Genomic DNA, 21413 nt, shown 5'->3' with positions numbered 1-21413 from the left:
TCTGGACTGAAAACAGATGTCTGCCGACGGCTGTGGGTGCCTGGGGCCGCACGGCCACGGAACGTCTCCTCTCTGGTGCGCGGTCCCGGTCAGATGGCGCAGCGCGCTTTGAGCGACGAACACGCGTGCCTATCGGTGCGTCGAGAGAGCGCTCGTAAAACCGATCCCGTCTCACCTCCCGTTACCTGGTAACTACGTTTGGAAAGAGAAAGAAAACGTACGCGAACACACGATAATCTAGTGTGTATTTTTGGGATAATGGGATTTTTAATGTGCTGTACCAGGGATGTTAATTTACGAAAAAATAAAAGGTTTTATATTTTTTAAAAACCAAGCAAAGAAAATAAATGCATAGTGAAACTACATCTAAAAAATAAAATCACACTGTTCCTTAGAATTAAAAAATAATGCATCTTACAAAACGGAGCTTTATGGACATAACCCTTTATTTTTATTTATCAATAAAACTGGAAATATCACACAACATTACACTTTACAATTCTGTCTGATCCCGACCTGCCTTTCCGCTTGTCATAGCGGAAGCTGGACCGTTTCAGAAGTGCCGCTTGTGTGCGCACGCAGAGTCTGACATTCAAGACGTTGGCACCATACACTGTAATGCTTATTTAATAACACCCTAAACTGAACATTTAGAAAAAAGAAAAATCACTTTCTCTCACAGACTGACACACACCTTTGTACATAGGAAGACTTTTAGACTTTTGTTCAGAGAACATTTCTTCAGTGTTCCTTCATACCCCCTATGAAGGGGGGTATGAAGCTGGATATGAGCTGGTCTAGCTGGGTATGAGCTGGTCGTAAAGCTGGTCTAGCTGGGTGTGAGCTGGTCATAAAGCTGGTCTAGCTGGGTATGAGCTGGTCATAAAGCTGGTGTAGCTGGGTATGAGCTGGTCATTAAGCTGGTCTAGCTGGGTATGAGCTGGTCATGAAGCTGGTCTAGCTGGGTATGAGCTGGTCATAAAGCTGGTCTAGCTGGGCATGAGCTGGTCATAAAGCTGGTCTAGCTGGGTATGAGCTGGTCATAAAGCTGGTCTAGCTGGGTATGAGCTGGTCATAAAGCTGGTCTAGCTGGGTATAAGCTGGTCATAAAGCTGGTCTAGCTGGGTATGAGCTGGTCATAAAGCTGGTCTAGCTGGGTATGAGCTGGTCATAAAGCTGGTCTAGCTGGGTATGAGCTGGTCATAAGCTGGTCTAGCTGGGTATGAGCTGGTCATAAAGCTGGTCTAGCTGGGTATGAGCTGGTCATAAAGCTGGTCTAGCTGGGTATGAGCTGGTCATAAAGCTGGTCTAGCTGGGTATGAGCTGGTCATAAAGCTGGTCTAGCTGGGTATGAGCTGGTCATAAAGCTGGTCTAGCTGGGTATGAGCTGGTCATAAAGCTGGTCTAGCTGGGTATGAGCTGGTCATAAAGCTGGTCTAGCTGGGTATGAGCTGGTCATAAAGCTGGTCTAGCTGGGTATGAGCTAGTCATAAAGCTGGTCTAGCTGGGTATGAAGCTGGATATGAGCTGGTCTAGCTGGGTACGAGCTGGTCATAAAGCTGGTCTAGCTGGGTATGAGCTGGTCGTAAAGGTGCACCTCACTCCTGGGGTAGTCCAGGGCGGGGGGTCCAGGGCGGGTTCAGGGGGGGTTCTGGGGGATGCCCCCCCCCCCTACACCTGGCTCTGCCGGTCGGTGCTGTCGCGGAGGTCGTATCCCTCGGTGACGGCGGCGTCGTCATGGCGCCGGGCTTTGGGGCAGCGGAGGAGGGTGCGGAAGTGGGCGCGGAAGGTGTGGGACAGGCAGGCGTAGAGCACGGGGTTGGCACAGCTCCAGGCGTAGGACAGCACCACGGCCCCCTGGAAGGCCCGGCCGAACGCGGGCCCCTCCGCCGGGCCCCGCCGCGCCAGCGCGCAGAAGTTCAGCACGTAGAACGGCAGCCAGCACACGGCGAAGGCCAGCACCACCCCCAGCACCATGCGCGTCACCTGCCTCTCCCGCCGCTGCGCCTCCGCGCCCGGCGACCGCCCGCCGTCGCCGCGGCGACGCCGCCGCCCCGCCCGCAGGGCCAACAGGAGGGCGGCGTAGGCGGCCAGCGTCGCCGCCAGCGGCAGGGCGAAGCCCAGGACGAAGGTGCAGGCGAGGAAGACCGCCCACCAGGCCTCCGAGTCCGAGGACGAGGGGTCGAGCGCGCACAGGCCGCTGTCGGCGGAGAAGTGCAGCGCCACGGGCAGCACCGGGCCCAGAGACAGCAGCCACAGGCCCAACGCCACCCCCCAGGCCCGGCCCGCGGCCCCCCGGCCCCCCCGGCCCCCCGGGCCCCCCCGGCCCCCCGGGCCCCGGCCCAGCGCCAGGCAGCGCTCCACGCTCATGGCCGTCAGGCAGAAGGCGCTGGTGAACTGGTTGACGCCGTCGAGGGCCATGACCAGCTTGCAGGCGGCCTGGCCGAAGGGCCAGCGGTCCAGCAGGCTCTGCGCGGTGAGGAAGGGCAGGCCCAGCATGAACAGCCCGTCGGCCAGCGCCAGGTGGAAGATGAAGACCGTGGCAGGGCTGCGCAGGCGGTCCAGCTTCAGCGTGGCGGCCATCACCAGCCCGTTCCCCCCCAGCCCCGCCGCGCACACCAGCAGGTACAGAGCCGCCATGGCGGCCCGGAACCCCAGCGCTGCCTCCGCCCCGCCCGCCCCGCCCGCGTCTTCCTCCCCGGAGCTCAGCGCCGTGGGCCCTGTGCCGCTCCCGGGGTCCTGGAACACGTCCGAGGAGAAGGCGGACGCCATTCTGGGTTTGGGGAATCCAAACCTCGTAACGTAAAGAGCAGCAGAGGGGATTAAAGACCAAAAGTAGATTACAAATACAAATCCAAACGCTGAAATGATAGATTCCAGTGAGTTCAGAGTTCTTCCGCAGTTTGAAGTGTGCTTGAACATCCAAGCTCCTCCATCTTGTTTTTCTTGTTTTTTTAAATAACAACAAAAAACCTCCACCCCAAAAAAAGCCTAGCCGTGCATTAATCCAAGTTGAAACCAAGTTGTTAGCAATAAATACAAAACCTTTAAGCAGAACAATCTTTAAGAAGCCTTACAGCACAAACGTCCACCAAAGAAGTGTGTCCTCCCTCTTCTTCACACCCGAGCCTTGTGCCCTGACCGTGTGTGTGTGTGTGTCTGTGTGTGTGTGTGTGTGTCTCAGACCAATAGAGACCACCCCCCTGGTGGGCCAACTCCTCCGATAAGACCAGAGCACCCCCATTCCTCTGCACTGATGTTATGTGGTTACCAAGGTGCAGATAGTTCTTCTTCTGTTACTTTTGTTTTCATAACTAAACATTCTCCTCAAGAGCACTCTCCAATTCCCACATGGACTGACCCTCCCCTTCACACACACACACACACACACTTCTCCCCTCTGGAGTTCAATTTGTGGGGGAGTCTGTACCCATCCATCTAACAAGCCCACTGTTTTTGGGGGGGGGGGGGGGTGTTACATGACAATTACTCAGTCTTTTTTTTTCCACAAAAACTTCTGGCTGAGTTTGTTCTCCTTTGCTTTCTTCTCAATATTTAATTAATTCATTCACTCGTTCATTCATTCACTCATTCTTTGGCATTCTGGCAGAGTGAAACCCTTCGCCACCCCAGGAATGTGTGGGAGTGGACAGGGCCAGGGAAGTGATTAATCACCTTCTCCTTCGGAATCACATTGCTGGAATATTCCGAGCAACCAGCCGGAATACCCGACACCCTACAAACAAAACAAAATGGGCCTCGCCAAATAAGTAAGAAACTGATAATTGATTTATACCATGCTGAAAAAAAAAACAGCTCAAGCTAGGTTTTGAAACAGCTGGTAGCTGGTTGACCAGTTCGTGTTGAGTATGGAGCTGGCCTGGTTTGACCAGCTCAAGCTATGTTTTGAAAGATAGCTGGCAATTTCAAACTGGTCATAGCTGGATTTTACACCAGGGTGTAGCGCTTCTTCAAAACAGAGCTTATAAAGTGCATCATGAGAAACATACACAAACATACACACATAATGAATCGTATTTACCATTTTCCAAGTATAAAAGAGCTCCACAAATGAAGTGTACAAACATGGGATTTAAAAAAAGTGCTTCACATAATGAGAAACATGAGCATACATACACACAGACAGAGAAGACCCGCCTGGAGGAGACGGCTGTGTGGTTTCTCCTGGTTTATCCTGGCTTCTCCTGGTTTCCCCTGATTTCTCCTGGTTTCCCCAGGGCCTGAAACTCCTCGTCTTCACTGGGGGCAGTGTTTTATGGAGCTCGGTGAAGCAGGACATGCCTTTGTAGTCCCGGGGCCTGATGGACCTGCTGGTTAAAGTGGTCCCCTGAGGTCTCTGTGGGCAGCCCTCTATAAATCACTCCAATAAACTCAACACAGGAAAAAACACACTTCTCTCCCCCCCTTCTCTCTCTCCCTCTCTCCCCCCCTCTCTATCTCTTAGCAGCTGTAGGGCTCATTCCAATCCAATATTTTTCTTCTTTTTTTTAATTACATTTTTTTTTACTCGCTCCTGACCTGGAAATCGATCTAGGTCTGCCATCTTTAAGGACATTCCAACCCCTCATATACATACTTTTAGGAGCTAGAAGTAGAATTTAGGAACTCCCAATCTTTCCTTTGAGCAAGAAAACATCAGCCCAGTACGGACGTATAAACGATCGACCTGTGGATCCACCGCGCCCCCTCTCACCGGCTTCAAACAGATGTCCTATCCAGTATTCCTGCCTTTCGCCCAATGTATGCTGGGATAGGCTCCAGCCCCCCGGCGACCCTGTTCAGGATAAGCGGGTTAGGATAATGAATGAATGAATGAATGAATGAATGAATCCCCCCTCGAGCAATGCCCCAACTGCTGTGCGGATCTTGTTGTGGCTACACCGGGGCTTGAACCATCAACCTTCCAGGTCCCAGTCATGTACCTTAGCCACTAGGCTACAGGCTGCCCCAGTGATGTATCTTAGTCACTAGGCTACAGGCTGTCCCAGTCGTGTACCTTAGCCACTAGGCCACAGGCTGCCCCAGTCATGTACCTTAGCCACTAGGCTACAGGCTGCCCCAGTCATGTACCTTAGCCACTAGGCCACAGGCTGCCCCAGTCATGTACCTTAGCCACTAGGCTACAGGCTGCCCCAGTCATGTACCTTAGCCACTAGGCTACAGGCTGCCCCAGTCATGTACCTTAGCCACTAGGCCACAGGCTGCCCCAGTCATGTACCTTAGCCACTAGGCTACAGGCTGCCCCAGTCATGTACCTTAGCCACTACACTACAGGCTGCCCCAGTCATGTACCTTAGCCACTAGGCTACAGGCTGCCCCAGTCATGTACCTTAGCCACTAGGCCACAGGCTGCCCCAGTCATGTACCTTAGCCACGAGGCTACAGGCTTCCCCAGTCATGTACCTTAGCCACTAGGCTACAGGCTGTCCCAGTCATGTACCTTAGCCACTAGACTACAGGCTGCCCCAGTCATGTACCTTAGCCACTAGGCCACAGGCTGCCCCAGTCATGTACCTTAGCCACGAGGCTACAGGCTTCCCCAGTCATGTACCTTAGCCACTAGGCTACAGGCTGTCCCAGTCATGTACCTTAGCCACTAGGCTACAGGCTGCCCCAGTCATGTACCTAAGCCACTAGGCCACAGGCTGCCACAGTCATGTACCTTAGTCACTAGGCTACAGGCTGTCCCAGTCATGTACCTTAGCCACTAGGCTACAGGCTGCCCCAGTCATGTACCTTAGCCACTTGGCTACAGGCTGCCCCAGTCATGTACCTTAGCCACTAGGCTACAGGCTGCCCCAGTCATGTACCTTAGCCACTAGGCTACAGGCTGCCCCAGTCATGTACCTTAGCCACTAGGCCACAGGCTGCCACAGTCATGTACCTTAGCCACTAGGCTACAGGCTGCCCCTGGATCATATATCCAACACATTTTTGTGTTTTTCAGTGAGATCTTTGTGGTCGGGGCCCGAAAACGCAGTTTTCAAGCAGAGACATGGAGACTTTTTGTGCCTCATTCTGCAGGACCTGGAGCGACTCGGGTTTCTCTAACGCAAAAGCTGCTGTGGCATCGTGTGAGACGTGTCAAAATGGCTGGTGAGGGATTCTGTTCCCAGAGGCCCAACAAACTATTTATGGGCCAGTTTCTCAGACACAGAGTCCTCATCCTGGGCTGGAATTTAGTTTTGTATGGAGACTCTTAATTTAGTCTGGGACTGTGTGTCTGCAAACTGGCCCTATATCTATACACCAATGTCAGATAACTGAGACCACAATAATGATACTACTGCTGCTGCTGCTACTGCGTTCTCTCTTTTTAAGAATGTTCCAAACAGTTGATTTGGCCACACCTAATGTTTTTGCTTCTCTCTGATGGGTTTGTTTTATTTTTCAGCCTAATGATGGCTTGCTTCACTGATAGTGACGGCCCTTTTGATCTCATATTGAGAGTTGACAGCAACAGATTCCAAATGCAAATAGCACACTTGAAATGAACTCTAGACCTTTTATCTGCTCCTTGTAAATGAGATAATGAGGGAATAACACAAACCTGGCCATGGAACAGCTGAGCAGCCAATTGTCCCATTACTTTTGGTCCCTTAAAGTATATATAGAAACTGTTGTAATTCCTAAACCATTCACCTGATTTGGATGTAAATACCCTGAAATTAAAGCTAAAATTCTGCAGTTAAAGCATATCTTGTTTGTTTCATTTCAAATCCATCGTGGTGGTGTATAGAGCCAAAAAGAGGAGAATTGTTTTGATGTCCCAATATTTATGGACCTGACTGTATCTATAAAACTGTTTTAAAAACACATTTCATAGGTTTGCTGCTGTAATTGAGTCCAGTGGTCTATAGGTTTAAAAGCAGGGGGAAATCCCCCCCCTCCTGGAGCAATGTGGGGTTAAGGGCCTTGTTCAAGGGTCCAACAACTGTGCAGATCTTATTGTTACACTGGGCTACACTGGGACTTGAACCACCAACCTTCTGGGTCCCAGTCATGTAACTCAGCCACGAGGCTATAGGCAGCCCTGTAAACTCCATGTAAATTCAACCAAGCACGGTGTGCTTTGGCTGTTATTGATAGGAATAGCAATACATTTAGGAGTGTGATGGAATAAAGAAGGCCGCGTGAAATCTTAGAGAAAGAAAGACTACTTTCTCAAAATAAACAGTACAGCGATGCTACGATTCCGTCAAAAAATCGCACAATAATTTGTAGACATACGGAGAAATGTTTGCACACCGCTAGTTCATTGATAGGCGACGTTACAATCCACCACGTTTTATCCTGTTATAGTAATAATAATTAAATAATTACATTTTTAATGATTTTATCCAGTTAGCGAGCTGCGTTACGTGCAACTGGAATTTCGCTCGTTTCATAAACTCAGTTTCCCAACTTTTCACCACGAAGCGGTCAGGCGAGTGCGATATAAGTTTGGTCCTCCAATGGCATCCCAGCAAATCCCACTCAGCCAATAGAATACCAAGATAGGCGGGGCGTAGGAAGTTTCGGAGACACGTGTACAGGGAACACGGAAGTAAATAGTTGGTGGACTTTCTCATCTGGTGCGGCTCAGGTGAGTGACAACCGTCACTGGAATGAATTAAATGTAGACCTAGTAGGGAAAATAGAGCGCTATTTTTGTATGTTATTATTTGGGAAATGGTGTAATACTGTGAACGGACGTTTTATTCTGACATACGCAAGCTCCAAGCAGTGTTTAGATTGCGTGCTCGCTTTGTATTAGGCAATTGGCTAGCTAGCTAGCTTCCGGGCTGCCAAGTTAAGAAGCTACTTTCAACCGTAAACCTTATGAATATACAGGCAGCTTACAGCATGTAACAGCGAGCTACCTATCCAAATGTGTGTAACTCATGAGAAAGATCGTGCGTGGTGCTGCTAGCCCTGGTGAAAAATCCAGCTATGACCAGCTTGAAATGCCGGCTACCAGCTGTTTCAAAACGGCATGGTCAAATCATGTTGAATAGAGAGCTGGTCTACGAGCTGTTTCTAAACCTAGCTTGAGCTATTTTTTCAGCTGGGATGTCGTCTAGTATTTCCCTTTAAAAAGTACCATTCAGCCTGTAACTTGTCATCATACGCGAGTTTAGATGGCTGGCTAGCTAATTCTATGCTTATCAACCACGAGTTAATTTATGTTTTCAAGGTGTCTGCTGAGTCAACCGAAGGTGTGCCCGTGAAACGCGCTGAGATTAGTCTGCTGTTTGTGGCTAAAAGGTGTGCGGCATTGTTCCATGTAATCCAAGTTAATACGAGCTGCCATTTAAGTGAGGGAACAGTTGGCCGTGTAACTAGCCAGTTGAAATGTTAAAGTAAACATGTGAATAGGATGTCCTATGCTGCAAGGCCTTCTACAAACATGAATTGGAGCACGCCTGTTTGCTTAAAACCCTCATTCCGCGATCGCCTGAGCGGTGACGCGGTTTTCTTGCCGCAGGTTCGGCACCATGATCGCTGGCTTCAGCCCCGTCATCCAGGGCCTCCTCGGGACCCTGTTCACCTGGGGTCTGACCGCCGTCGGGGCTGCGCTGGTGTTCGTCTTCTCCAGCGGCCAGGTGAGCCACAAAGACGGCGTTCGTCACAGACTGAATTCCCGCGGTTGTGGTTGTTATGCCGGACTGGTGTACGTGCGTCTCCGTGCGTTTCTTCTTTAAGGGAATGCAACTAAAATGTTTTCACGTTTAACCAGGTAGAATGGCTGGTTGTTGTGTGGGTGCGGTGGAGAGCTGCCTCACCTAATCTGAAACAAGGACACTGAGAGAGTTCGAAAACCACAGATATTCAGAAAGAACATCACCTTATTTTGATATGAATTTTCATATGTACTCTGCTGATGCCCTACCTTGTGCCATCTGCCTATTGGCTGATACAGTGTCATGAATTTACCAGTCAAATAAATGGGTAGCCTGGAGTTTTAGTCGTCTTCCATATACCTCCATATATGCACTATGATATCATTTCTGCAGGTGTGCAGGTGTGTGTGTGTGTGTGTGTGTGTGTGTGTGCGCGCGCATGTATGCATATCTGTGCATATTTGGATATTTCACATATGTACGCATACAAATGCACTCATGTAGAATGTTTTATTGCTTCAATGTCTAGGACTGATTGTAGTCAATGGCACACAATACATGGTTGTTGTACATGTATTGGGTTAGTGAAGAGAGCTATTTATCTTGTTTTGTTCTGGTATATGTGTATTTATGAAAATAGGTTTGAAACACATGGCTTTGTCTTCAGCCAGTCCCTTAAAAGGGCCATGCCCACAGAATCACCCCAACCAAGGCATTTAACCCAAATATACTCAAAAACATAGCGTAGCATAACATAACGTCATTCTGTTCAGGTTTCATTACGGGAATGTCAGGTAGCCCTGTGCTGTGTTCAAGCATCCATGTTTGTTTGTGTACAGATTACCTAGACCGCACAATCTCATACGGTATATTCACTATTGGCTGTAAGCACAGGTGGACATATGTCATGTAATTGTGGAAACAAAAATGTTCTTTTATGTGGTGCTTAAGTGTGATTATGTAGTTTTGCATGTTAATTTAAGCCATTATCCTTGGCTTGTTTTGCTTTTAATACGTGTGCTTTCTGGTGACATTATCAATAGATGGAACAGTTGTTGCATAGTCTGCTTCAGAAAAAGTCATTTGATGGGTCAGAAGGCTAATGCTAATATATTACTGCAAAGCTTCTGATTGGCAGAAGGCAAAGGCCAATGCTCATATACAGTGGGCTCCAGAATGATTGTCAATGCACACAAAATAAGTAATGTGACTACTGATATAAACTTAAAATGTGAAAAATACTGGACTTTATGAATGCTTCAATGGAACCAACCAAAATCAAACATTCATTCAATAAAAAATAGATTCCCCAAAATCTAGGTTCCATGATTATTGGCACCCCTGGTTTTTTTAGTTGGTGCATCAACCTCTGGCAAGGATAACAGCATGGAGTGTTTTCCTGTAATGCTTGACAAGGTTAAGGAGCACATTTGGAGGGATTTTGGACATTTCTCTACACAGATCCTTGCAAGATGATTCACATTTTAGGTTTTTTCGCTCATTAGCTGCCCTCTTCAGTTCAGCCCCCAGGTTTCTGATTGGATTGAGGTCCCGTGATTGAGATTTTGTTGCCACAGAACCATCAGCCAACTGGCTGGCTCGCTGTCTCGCTAGCTAGCTAGATATTTCTTATTATGCTAGCTAGGGAGCTAACTTAAATATATCTACCTATGTCATGCTTATCTACTTCTCTACATATATCTATTGCCGGATGGTTTGCTGTCCATTTACTGACTAGCTAGCGGTACTGATATTAGTCCACCGAGAGATGAGCACTTGCTATATCTATCGCTATCTTAAACTGTAGAGAAATTGGCGATTTATGTTTCGTTAACTTACATACACCGGACTAAATAAATGCTTATTGACAGTAATGACTAAGCGTATGCCGTTCACAAAAACACACGCTAGCCAGTTGACGCTACCGTACGCATCAGGGGAATGTATCTTATAGATCGCATCATAGCAACCAACAGATAAAGCTTGGCAACCACGCTGTCGACTTGACGCTTACTTACGTCGCTAACTTACGTATGAGGGGAACCTAAGCAGAAACTGTAAACGTGACCCCGGAGGGGTTAAGTTTTGTAAGGGGGATATAATTGGTTGTGACAGCGGCAGCCTTCACCTGTCTGTCTCCTCCTGCTTTCAGAAACGCATTCTTGATGGAAGCCTGGGCTTTGCAGCTGGGGTAAGTGACATCTTTCATCTTCTAACCTTTTTGAACCCTCTCGAAACCTTCCAAACCTTTTTGAACCCTTTTGAACCCTTCTAAACCTTTCTAAACCCTTCTAAACCTTTATGAACCCTTCTGAACCGTTTTGAACACTTCTGAACCCTCTGGAACCTTATCCCCCCCCTGTAACCTCTCAGTTTGTCACTTGTAAACCGTTTTTCACCGTGTATCCTCCTGTAAAGTGCAGAATGAAGATGGATATTGAAACGGACGGCTTTCAGGCGTTCCTGCAGTCACGCTGAGTAGAACGGGCCTTTCAGAACCGGCTGCTCGTGCCTTCGCTCGCAGTGGGACGGATCCTGTTTTTCTGCCGTTGTGTTGTGTTGTGTGCAGGTTAGAGACTGCCTCCGCCCTCCCTGCGCACCGATTCTGCAGTATTCTCGTGGCATATTCTGATAAGGCTATCTTGATTATGCATCTTTATGCGATACGGGCGGTTGTTCAGCAGTCTGGAAAGGCCTGTCATTGTTATCGTCCGCATGGGAGGATTAGAGACGCAATGAGAAGGATAAGCCTGATGAATACGATATGCCGTTCATTTAAATGAGCGATGTCATTGTCGCACGGCGTGGTTCTGAGGGCTGTCTTCTCATCATAGTTTTTTTTTTTTTTGTTCATTGCATTTTTAAAAAAATGCTAAAATATCTGCAGTGTATCTGCACTGGCAGGTTCTGGCTCTTTCACAGCTTCAGTTTTGTCTGTTTTAATTAGCGCTGGGGAGGCGTGTGAGCGCTGGGGAGGCGTGCGGGGCGCTAGGGAGGCGTGCGGGGCGCTAGGGAGGCATGCGGGGCGCTGGGGAGGCATGCGGAGAGCTGGGGAGGCGCGCGGGGAGCTGGGGAGACGGCCCTGCCTCTGACCAGGTCAAGGGGACGGATTAAGAGCTGGTTAATAGAAACAAAAACCATAGTGTACATTTTTTTCAAACAGGGGCGCAAAAAAACTCCCCAATGGGAATACATCTGGAGAGGAACCCGGCTACAGGGGCGACATTGGCTCAGGCGGGGTGCTGGTTCAGTCCTGCCCAGGGTGTGTTGAAGTGTCCCTGAGCAATACACCTAACCCCCAAATGCTCCTGATGAGCTGGCGGTGCCTTGCATGACAGCCAATTGCTGTCGGTGTTCGTATGAATGGGTTTTATTTTATTTTTTTTAACAAAAAAATATGATTATACAGTTGTGTTCAAAATAATAGCAGTCCAACATGACTCACCAGATCAATCACTGTTCTTGGTAGAAAATATATTACTACATGGCAAATAATTTACCAGTAGGTGTAGTAGAGTCATAGAAAACCAACAGACCCAACATTCATGATACACATGCTCCTGAGTCTGTGTTATTGAATAATTCATTGAAAGAGTCGTGTTCAAAATAGCAGTGTGGAGTTCAATTAGTCATTAATACTGTGAAAAAACAGGTGTGAATCAGGTGGCCCTTATTTAAGGATGAAGCCAGCACATGTTTGCATGCATTTCTCTCTGAAAACCTGAGAAAGATGGGTCGTTCCAGACATTGTTCAAAAGAACAGCGTACTTTGATTAAAACGTTGATTGGAGAGGGAAAAACGTATAAAGAAGTGCTGAAATTAATAGACTGCTCGGCTAAAATGATCTCCAATGCTTTAAAATGGAAAGCAAAACCAGAGAGACGTGGAAGAAAACGAAAGACTACCATTCGAATGGATCGAAGAATAGCCAGAATGGCAAAGACTCAGCCAATGATCAGCTCCAGGGTGATCAAAGACAGTCTGAAGTTACCGGTGAGTACTGTGACAATTGGAAGACGCCTGTGTGAAGCTAATCTATCGGCAAGAAGCCCCCGCAAAGTCCCACTTTAAAAAAAAAAAAAAAAGACACGTGCTGAAGAGGATACAATTTGCCAAAGAACACATCAACTGGCCTAAAGAGAAATGGAGAAACATTTTGTGGACTGATGAAAGTAAGATTGTTCTTTTTGGGTCCCAGGGAACACAGGCAGTGCAGTTTGTCAGACGACCACCAAACACTGAATTGAAACCACAGTACACTCTGAAGACAGTGAAGCATGGTGGTGCAAGCATCATGATATGGGGATGTTTCTCTTACTATGGTGTCGGGCCTATTTAGGGATCATGGATCAGTTTGCCTATATCAAAATACTTGAAGAGGTCATGTTGCCTTATGCCGAAGAGGAAATGCCCTTGAAATGGGAGTTTCAACAAGACAACGACCCCAAACACACCAGTAAGCGAGCAGCATCTTGGTTCCAGACCAACAAAATTAAAGTTATGGAGTGGCCAGCCCAATCCCGGACCTTAATCCGATTGAAAACTTGTGGGGTGACATCAAAAATGCTGTTTCTGAGGCAAAACCAAGAAATGCAGAGGAATTGTGGAATGTTGTCAAATCATCCTGGGCTGAAATACCTGTTCATAAGTGCCAGAAGTTGGTCGATTCCATGCAACACAGATGTGAAGCAGTTCTCAGAAACCGTGGCTATACAGCTAAATATTAGTTTAGTGATTCACAGGAATGCTAAATCCTGAAGATTTTTCAGTTTATACAGTAAATATTTGAGTTTGTAAAGAAAAATGCAGACACTGCTATTTTTTTTGAACAGCCCAATATTCATTTTTCTTCATTTTCTGTAAAGTAATTAAAAAATTGACACATTTTTCTTCGTGTTTTGATTTGTGGTGTTGTGGTGGGGTGTGTGTTCGCTCTGCTGGAGTTGTGGTGGGGTGTGTTGGCTCTGCTGGAGTTGTGGTGGGGTGTGTGTTCGCTCTGCTGGAGTTGTGGTGGGTGTGTGTGTTGTCTCTGCTGGAGTTGTGGTGGGGTGTGTGTTGGCTCAATGCTGGTGTTGTGGTGGGGTGTGTGTTCGCTCTGCTGGAGTTGTGGTGGGGTGTGTTGGCTCAATGCTGGAGTTGTGGTGGGGTGTGTGTTCGCTCTGCTGGAGTTGTGGTGGGGTGTTGCAATGACGTCAGTCTGAGGAGGTCTCCCGTGGTCTCCTGCTACTTCCTGCTGGACGGGGGCGGGGGGGTTATTACACACTGGAGGAGAATGCGCTTGTTTACGCATATTACATTTGAAAAAAATCTCTCCCTCTCATTCTCTCTCCTTCTCCTGCTTAGGTTTTGTGTTCAGGCGGGCTAAGCTGGCCCCATGGCTCACAAGAAGTGGACCCTGCCGCAGTGTTTAGGGGTTTGGTCTCTCTGGGGACCCTGCTCCAGTGTTTAGGGGTTTGGTCTCTCTGGGGGCCCTGCTCCAGTGTTTAGGGGTTTGGTCTCTGGGCCCTGCTGCAGTGTTTAGGGGTTTGGTCTCTCTGGGGGCCCTGCTGCAGTGTTTAGGGGTTTGGTCTCTCTGGGGGCCCTGCTCCAGTGTTTAGGGGTTTGGTCTCTGGGCCCTGCTGCAGTGTTTAGGGGTTTGGTCTCTGGGGGCCCTGCAGCAGTGTTTAGGGGTTTGGGGCTTTTAGGGGAGTAGTCTGGTTTGGACGGTAAAGTGCAGCTACGTGCAGCCGGGGGGGGGGCTGTTTTTAATATATATATTGTTCAGCATGTAGGTGTGTTGATTTGTTTCAGTGAAATGTTCATTAAAGGACTTCAGAAGTTTCTCTTCTGGTTTCTCTCATGAAGTGGGGCCCCCTGGGAATATATTTGAACAATATATTTTCATATTCTCTCTCCCTCTCTCTGTCTCATGAAGTGGGGACCCCTGGGAATATATTTGAACAATATATTTTCATATTCTCTCTCCCTCTCTCTGTCTCATGAAGTGGGGACCCCTGGGAATATATTTGAACAATATATTTTCATATTCTCTCCCTCTCTCTGTCTCTCATGAAATTGGGCCCCCTAGGAATATATTTGAACAATTATATTTTCATATTCTCTCTCTCTCTCTCTCTCTCTCTCTCTCTCTCTCTCTCTCTCTCTCTCTCTCTCTCTCTCTCTCTCTCTCTCTCTCTCTCTCTCTCTCTCTCTCTCTCTCTCTCTCTCTCTCTCTCTCTCTCTCTCATGAAGTGGGGCCCCCTGGGAATATATTTGAACAATATATTTTCATATTCTCATCCTCTCCCCCTCCTCTCATGAAGCCCCCCCCCTCAGGTAGGAGGCATGCTGGGAGCAGGAAGTGTATGTTAATCACAGGCAGGAGGCATGCTGGGAGCAGGAAGTGTATGTTAATCACAGGCAGGAGAGCAGCTCTGCGTTTATGAGCCTGGCAGAGGGGTCGGGGGGTGATTATTTATCTGTGTTTTCTGTCAGGGCTTCATAACTAATAAAGCAGAATCCAAATCATGTCTGAACTGAAGCTTAATAGAAAACTACGGAACAAAGGAGCTCTTGTTTTTGGTCATCCTGAGGATGAAATGTTTTGGGGATGAAAGGTGGGAGGGGGGGGGCAGTAATTTCAGTCTGCTTCACTATGAAAGGTGGGAGGGGGGGGCAGTAATTTCAGTCTGCTTCACTATGAAAGGTGGGAGGAGGGGGGGGCAGTCATTTCAGTCTGCTTCACTATGAAAGGTGGGAGGAGGGGGGGGCAGTAATTTCAGTCTGCTTCACTTGATCAATGTGCCACTGGAGTGTGCTTTGATGAACGACAGCTGAGAGAGAAATTCTCTCTTTCTGTCTCCCCCTCTTTCTCTCTGTCTCCCTTCCCACTCTCTCTGTCTCTCTCTGTCTTTCTCTCCCACTGTCTCTCTCTATCTCTCTCTCTTCCTCTCTCTCTCTCTCTCAAAGTAGCTCAGTAGATCCCCAGGTTCGTTAGCTGACTAGATCCCCAGGTTCGTTAGCTGAGTAGATCCCCAGGTTCGTTAGCTGACTAGATCCCCAGGTTCGTTAGCTGACTAGATCCCCAGGTTCGTTAGCTCAGTCGATCCCCAGGTTCGTTAGCTGACTAGATCCCCAGGTTCGTTAGCTCAGTCGATCCCCAGGTTCGGTAGCTCAGTCGATCCCCAGGTTCGTTAGCTGAGTAGATCCCCAGGTTCGTTAGCTGACTAGATCCCCAGGTTCGTTAGCTCAGTCGATCCCCAGGTTCGGTAGCTGAGTAGATCCCCAGGTTCGTTAGCTGACTAGATCCCCAGGTTCGTTAGCTCAGTCGATCCCCAGGTTCGGTAGCTCAGTAGATCCCCAGGTTCGTTAGCTGACTAGATCCCCAGGTTTGTTAGCTCAGTAGATCCCCAGGTTCGTTGGGTCAGTAGATCACTGGGTTCGTTAGCTCAGTAGATCCCTAGGTTCGTTAGCTCAGTAGATCCCTAGGTTCGTTAGCTCAGTAGATCCCCAGGTTTGTTAGCTCAGTAGATCCCCAGGTTCGTTAGCTCAGTAGATCCCTAGGTTTATTAGCTCAGTAGATCCCCAGGTTTGTTAGCTCAGTAGATCCCTAGGTTCGTTAGCTCAGTAGATCCCTAGGTTCGTTAGCTCAGTATATCCCCTGGTTTGTTAGCTCAGTAGATCCCCAGGTTCGTTAGCTCAGTAGATCCCTAGGTTCGTTAGGTCAGTAGATCCCCAGGTTCGTTAGCTCAGTAGATCCCCAGGTTAAGTAGCTCAGTAGGTCCCTGGTGTATTGGCTCAGTCGATCTCCAGGTTTATTACTGTGACACTAAATGGCTGCCTTGCATCACCCAGATGCTGCAAATCTTTGGTGGCTGAAGTGATTTTTGCTGTAAAGCGCTTTGAGACGGAGCGTGCTGTAAATGGAGGGTGTCAGTGAGGGTGCTGTAAATGGAGGGTGTAAGTGAGGGTGCTGTAAATGGAGGGTGTCAGTGAGGGTGCTGTAAATGGAGGGTGTAAGTGAAGGTGCTGTAAATGGAGGGTGTCAGTGAGGGTGCTGTAAATGGAGGGTGTAAGTGAGGGTGCTGTAAATGGAGGGTGTCAGTGAGGGTGCTGTAAATGGAGGGTGTAAGTGAGGGTGCTGTAAATGGAGGGTGTAAGTGAGGGTGCTGTAAATGGAGGGTGTCAGTGAGGGTGCTGTAAATGGAGGGTGTAAGTGAGGGTGCTGTAAATGGAGGGTGTAAGTGAGGGTGCTGTAAATGGAGGGTGTCAGTGAGGGTGCTGTAAATGGAGGGTGTAAGTGAGGGTGCTGTAAATGGAGGGTGTAAGTGAAGGTGCTGTAAATGGAGGGTGTAAGTGAGGGTGCTGTAAATGGAGGGTGTAAGTGAGGGTGCTGTAAATGGAGGGTGTCAGTGAGGGTGCTGTAAATGGAGGGTGTAAGTGAGGGTGCTGTAAATGGAGGGTGTCAGTGAAGGTGCTGTAAATGGAGGGTGTAAGTGAAGGTGCTGTAAATGGAGGGTGTCAGTGAGGGTGCTGTAAATGGAGGGTGTAAGTGAGGGTGCTGTAAATGGAGGGTGTAAGTGAGGGTGCTGTAAATGGAGGGTGTCAGTGAGGGTGCTGTAAATGGAGGGTGTAAGTGAGGGTGCTGTAAATGGAGGGTGTAAGTGAGGGTGCTGTAAATGGAGGGTGTAAGTGAAGGTGCTGTAAATGGAGGGTGTCAGTGAGGGTGCTGTAAATGGAGGGTGTCAGTGAGGGTGCTGTAAATGGAGGGTGTAAGTGAGGGTGCTGTAAATGGAGGGTGTCAGTGAGGGTGCTGTAAATGGAGGGTGTAAGTGAGGGTGCTGTAAATGGATGGTGTAAGTGAGGGTGCTGTAAACGAGGTAAAGGCCGTGTCCCAGATTGTACACCTGTGGCCTTGTGATTTCGCACAAATCAACTGCGGGATGTAACGGTCATGTGATCAAGTGCGTCCCAAACTTTTCAAGCTTTTCATTCTCAAAAGAAAATGAAACGGCCATGGGCTTCAGCGGTGGCTCTCTGGTTGTGTCAGGCGGGCCGAGGCTGGTTCTGGCTCTCTGGCTGTGTCGGGCGGACTGAGGCCCTTGTGTGGGGCTGGTTGTGTCAGGCGGACTGAGGCCCTTGTGTGGGGCTGGTTGTGTCAGGCGGACTGAGGCCCTTGTGTGGGGCTGGTTGTGTCAGGCGGACCGAGGCCCTTGTGTGGGGCTGGTTGTGTCAGGCGGACTGAGGCCCTTGTGTGGGGCTGGTTGTGTCAGGCGGACTGAGGCCCTTGTGTGGGGCTGGTTCTGGCTCTCTGGCTGTGTCGGGCGGACCGAGGCCCTTGTGTGGGGCTGGTTCTCACCTCACTGCTGACAGAAGAGAATGTAATTAATAATTAAAATGGAAATTAGACGGTTTTTGAGTAATTGGTGCTTGTTGAATTTGTTAGCGGGCTGTCCTGGTGGCCGACTGCTTGGTTGGCTTGGAAACTGGAGGGCGTGGAGTTACTCCCCTTTCGTTATTTTTCTTATCTTAATGTCTCCAGTGTATCAATTTCCAAAAAAGAGAGAAATCTCTCCCTCCATTGCTGTCCTTTCTAAATTTCATCTTTTCACACACAAACTGCTGCCAATTCTGGAAATAAAATAGCATCCATTGAAAAATATCTAATAATAATACCCTTATAAAATCTGAACCGAATTTAAATTTAATTTCCTGAATTCATTGGAGTGAAATGGAGTAAAATGAGTGAGGAGGTCGGTTTAATTTCCTGGTCAGAAGGATTTCTCCTTTATGAATGAAACGGGGGTTGGCTGATTGTTCCTTGCTTAGATTGTTAGTTGACTAATGTAGATTATATTAGATTGTTAGATTAGACCAATGTAGAGGGCAGAACGGTGCTTGCTTCAGTCCTAACATCATGCAGAACAACCCAGGGTGCTGCTGAGGGCGTAAAAACGGGTGGAGCGATTAGAGTGCTCTTGGCTGAACATTCTAATGCTGATGTCACAGTCTCTACCGGTGACTGAACGCACTGTTCTAGAACACTGACTTAGAATTTTTGGCAAAAGCAAACGCAAACACAAAAAACGGGCCCCTTTTTAATGGACACACTTATAAAGATTGTTATTTTTTTCTCTCAGGTGATGCTGGCTGCCTCCTACTGGTCCCTCCTGGCCCCTGCCATCGACATGGCCGAGGATTCTGGGAAGTACGGTGCCTTCTCCTTCCTGCCGGTCGCGGTGGGATTCTCGCTGGGTGCCGCCTTCGTGTACCTTGCCGACCTCGCCCTGCCGGCACTGGTGAGTCACCCAGCCACAACACAGCCTCCTGATTGGTCACCCAGGCCCAACACAGCCTCATGATTGGTCACCCAGGCCCAACACAGCCTCATGATTGGTCACCCAGCCACAACACAGCCTCCTGATTGGTCACCCAGGCCCAACACAGCCTCCTGATTGGTCACCCAGGCCCAACACAGCCTCGTGATTGGTCACCCAGGCCCAACACAGCCTTGTGATTGGTCAGCGGCCATGCAGCCAGCCTCGTGATTGATCAGCAGCTGTGTTCTTTCCCTGCTTTGAAGTGGTGTTGAATTTACGGTCTATATGAGTTTCCAACCCGAAAGACTCGCATGAACACCTTATGTCGGATGATGAAGTCAGGGAATTTGATATAAATGTTTAGTACCAGGGCGGTCGTGCGGTTCTGAAAGTTCACACCAGCCCTGCTGTTCTGCGTTCTCACTGATGTGCTGCACTTGTGTTTGCTCAGCTGTGGCTGACAGTTTTACAGACACAAAGACAGACACCGCACTGTCCTGGGGGTTAGGGTTAGGTAATCACCCCCCCCCTCTCCAGCTGTGTCCCGCTCCTTCACAACGGTCGCCTTGGAGAGGGAGCTCAGGAGCTCATTTCACAAACACCCTTTGGCCTCATGACTACACGCACATTTCAGGCTGTTAGCAGACGCTCTTTGGGTGCTTTTCTCCTGGTACTGAATGGGTCCTTGGTGCACCCCACACTGGTTAGCATCGAACCCTTTCCCTTTTCTACACTCCTCATCGCTGCTTGCAGATTTTGCTGTGATGCTCGATGTCTGCTGCGCATGAGAGACCTTGTCCTCGTCTTGCCCAGAGTGACGGACATTGGCTGATATTCACCGTGTGCGTGCGGGAGCGGGAGCGGTTCAGCTTCAGCCCCTTGCTCAAGGATAGGAGGGCTGCGCCCTCCCCCGGAGTCGAACCTGCAACCCTGTGGGGATGTAAGCCCTTTCCTATCGAACCTGCAAACCTGTGAGGATGTAAGCCCTTTCCTATTCAACAAATTGCTATATGGCGAAAATTTTATTTTTTTAAAATCCAAAACGGTTGTGTATTTGACCCAGGTCCGGTTGGCACTGGACCGGGTTTGACCCAAGTCTGGTTGGCACTGAACCGGACTGGGTTTGACCCAGGTCTGGTTGGCACTGGACTGGACCAGGTTTGACCCGTGAGGCACAGTGCTGCTCCACCGTGTGCCTTAGCCCTGTGAGCCACTCAGCTGCCTTTCTTCATCCCTTTACTATATCCCCTTTCTGACGGCAGAGAGAGAGGCGACGGAGGTTTAGGGTTTTAGCGTCTCTGTGCTCTCAGCTCCAGATGTAGACGGGGTGCTGCATTATTGATGTTGCCTCTGTGGGGAAATGAATGCCATCTGTCATTAGATGGCAATTTCGATCACTCAGTCAAGTGCACTCCAGTGAAAGGCAGAGGCTCCCTGCCTTGGGTTACCGTGGTTACCCAAAACCCGCGGGTGTGAGACTGATTCGTCGTTCGCCTGCCGGCTTCCCTCTGACGGGGGGATACTCCTGTGACTCCTGTGGCTTTCCTGGGAAGAGGGAAGTTTAATTTCTGCTGTCAGTTTTCAAGCTGTGTGTGTGCGCCAGAGTCCATCCAAAAACGCATCGCCGATAATAAGTGTGTGTGTGTGTGTGTGGGTACCGTGTCGACTCTTCAAAAGGGTTAATAAATAATGAAGCAGAAAAGTGTGTTTATTCACCCTCAGTATCGATTCTACCCTCATTTTTCCAGGAGCGTCTGAATGCAGCCTCTCTGACCCTGTTCTCCGCTCCACCGTTACTTGAGATAATGCTTCCATTTCCCCCGTAATTAAAAATGCAATCGCTCAGAGTACATCTTCTGCCGGCCGCTGAAGGACTGGGGCCTGCAGCACTGAGTGAAAGGGCTGAATTATGCGTCTGGAACCCAGCTGACCCTGCTGCCTTTGAAGTACAGACACACCATGCCCCATGTCCACACACACAGACACACCGTGCCCCATGTCCACACACAGACACACCGTGCCCCATGTCCACACACACAGACACACCGTGCCCCATGTCCACACACACAGACACACCGTGCCCCATGTCCACACACACAGACACACCGTGCCCCATGTCCACACACACAGACACACCGTGCCCCATGTCCACACACACACACACACCGTGCCCCATGTCCACACACACAGACACACCGTGCCCCATGTCCACACACACAGACACACCGTGCCCCATGTCCACACACACAGACACACCGTGCCCCATGTCCACACACACAGACACACCGTGCCCCATGTCCACACACACAGACACACCGTGCCCCATGTCCACACACACAGACACACCGTGCCCCATGTCCACACACACAGACACACCGTGCCCCATGTCCACACACACAGACACACCGTGCCCCATGTCCACACACACAGACACACCGTGCCCCATGTCCACACACACAGACACACCGTGCCCCATGTCCACACACACAC

General features: G+C 49.2%; 2 protein-coding genes across 4 annotated transcripts in view; one reads left to right on the top strand and one right to left on the bottom strand.

Moving 5' to 3' along the window:
- Positions 1-1671: 1671 nt before the first annotated feature.
- LOC133121451 (somatostatin receptor type 5) lies at positions 1672-2772 on the bottom strand. The gene has a single exon (XM_061230615.1). The coding sequence runs from the start codon at positions 2770-2772 to the stop codon at positions 1672-1674; it is 1101 nt and encodes a 366-aa protein (XP_061086599.1).
- A 4731-nt stretch (positions 2773-7503) lies between these two features.
- Positions 7504-21413, top strand: part of LOC133121782 (zinc transporter ZIP11-like) — a 51517-nt gene continuing 37607 nt past the window's right edge. Inside the window, exons 1-4 of one of the 3 annotated variants that reach the window (XM_061231246.1) lie at positions 7504-7606; positions 8489-8606; positions 10777-10815; positions 18744-18902. In XM_061231246.1, the coding sequence (XP_061087230.1) occupies positions 8499-8606; positions 10777-10815; positions 18744-18902 (306 nt within the window). In that variant the 5' untranslated portion in view covers positions 7504-7606; positions 8489-8498. Of the gene's footprint in view, positions 7607-7828; positions 8269-8488; positions 8607-10776; positions 10816-18743; positions 18903-21413 lie in introns of those variants that run through there. The other 2 variants (XM_061231245.1, XM_061231244.1) reach the window with 2 other exon arrangements.

Source organism: Conger conger, chromosome 2 (assembly GCF_963514075.1).
Source record: "Conger conger chromosome 2, fConCon1.1, whole genome shotgun sequence".
Classification (NCBI taxonomy): domain Eukaryota; kingdom Metazoa; phylum Chordata; class Actinopteri; order Anguilliformes; family Congridae; genus Conger; species Conger conger.
This window is presented reverse-complemented; position numbering and strand designations above follow the sequence as displayed.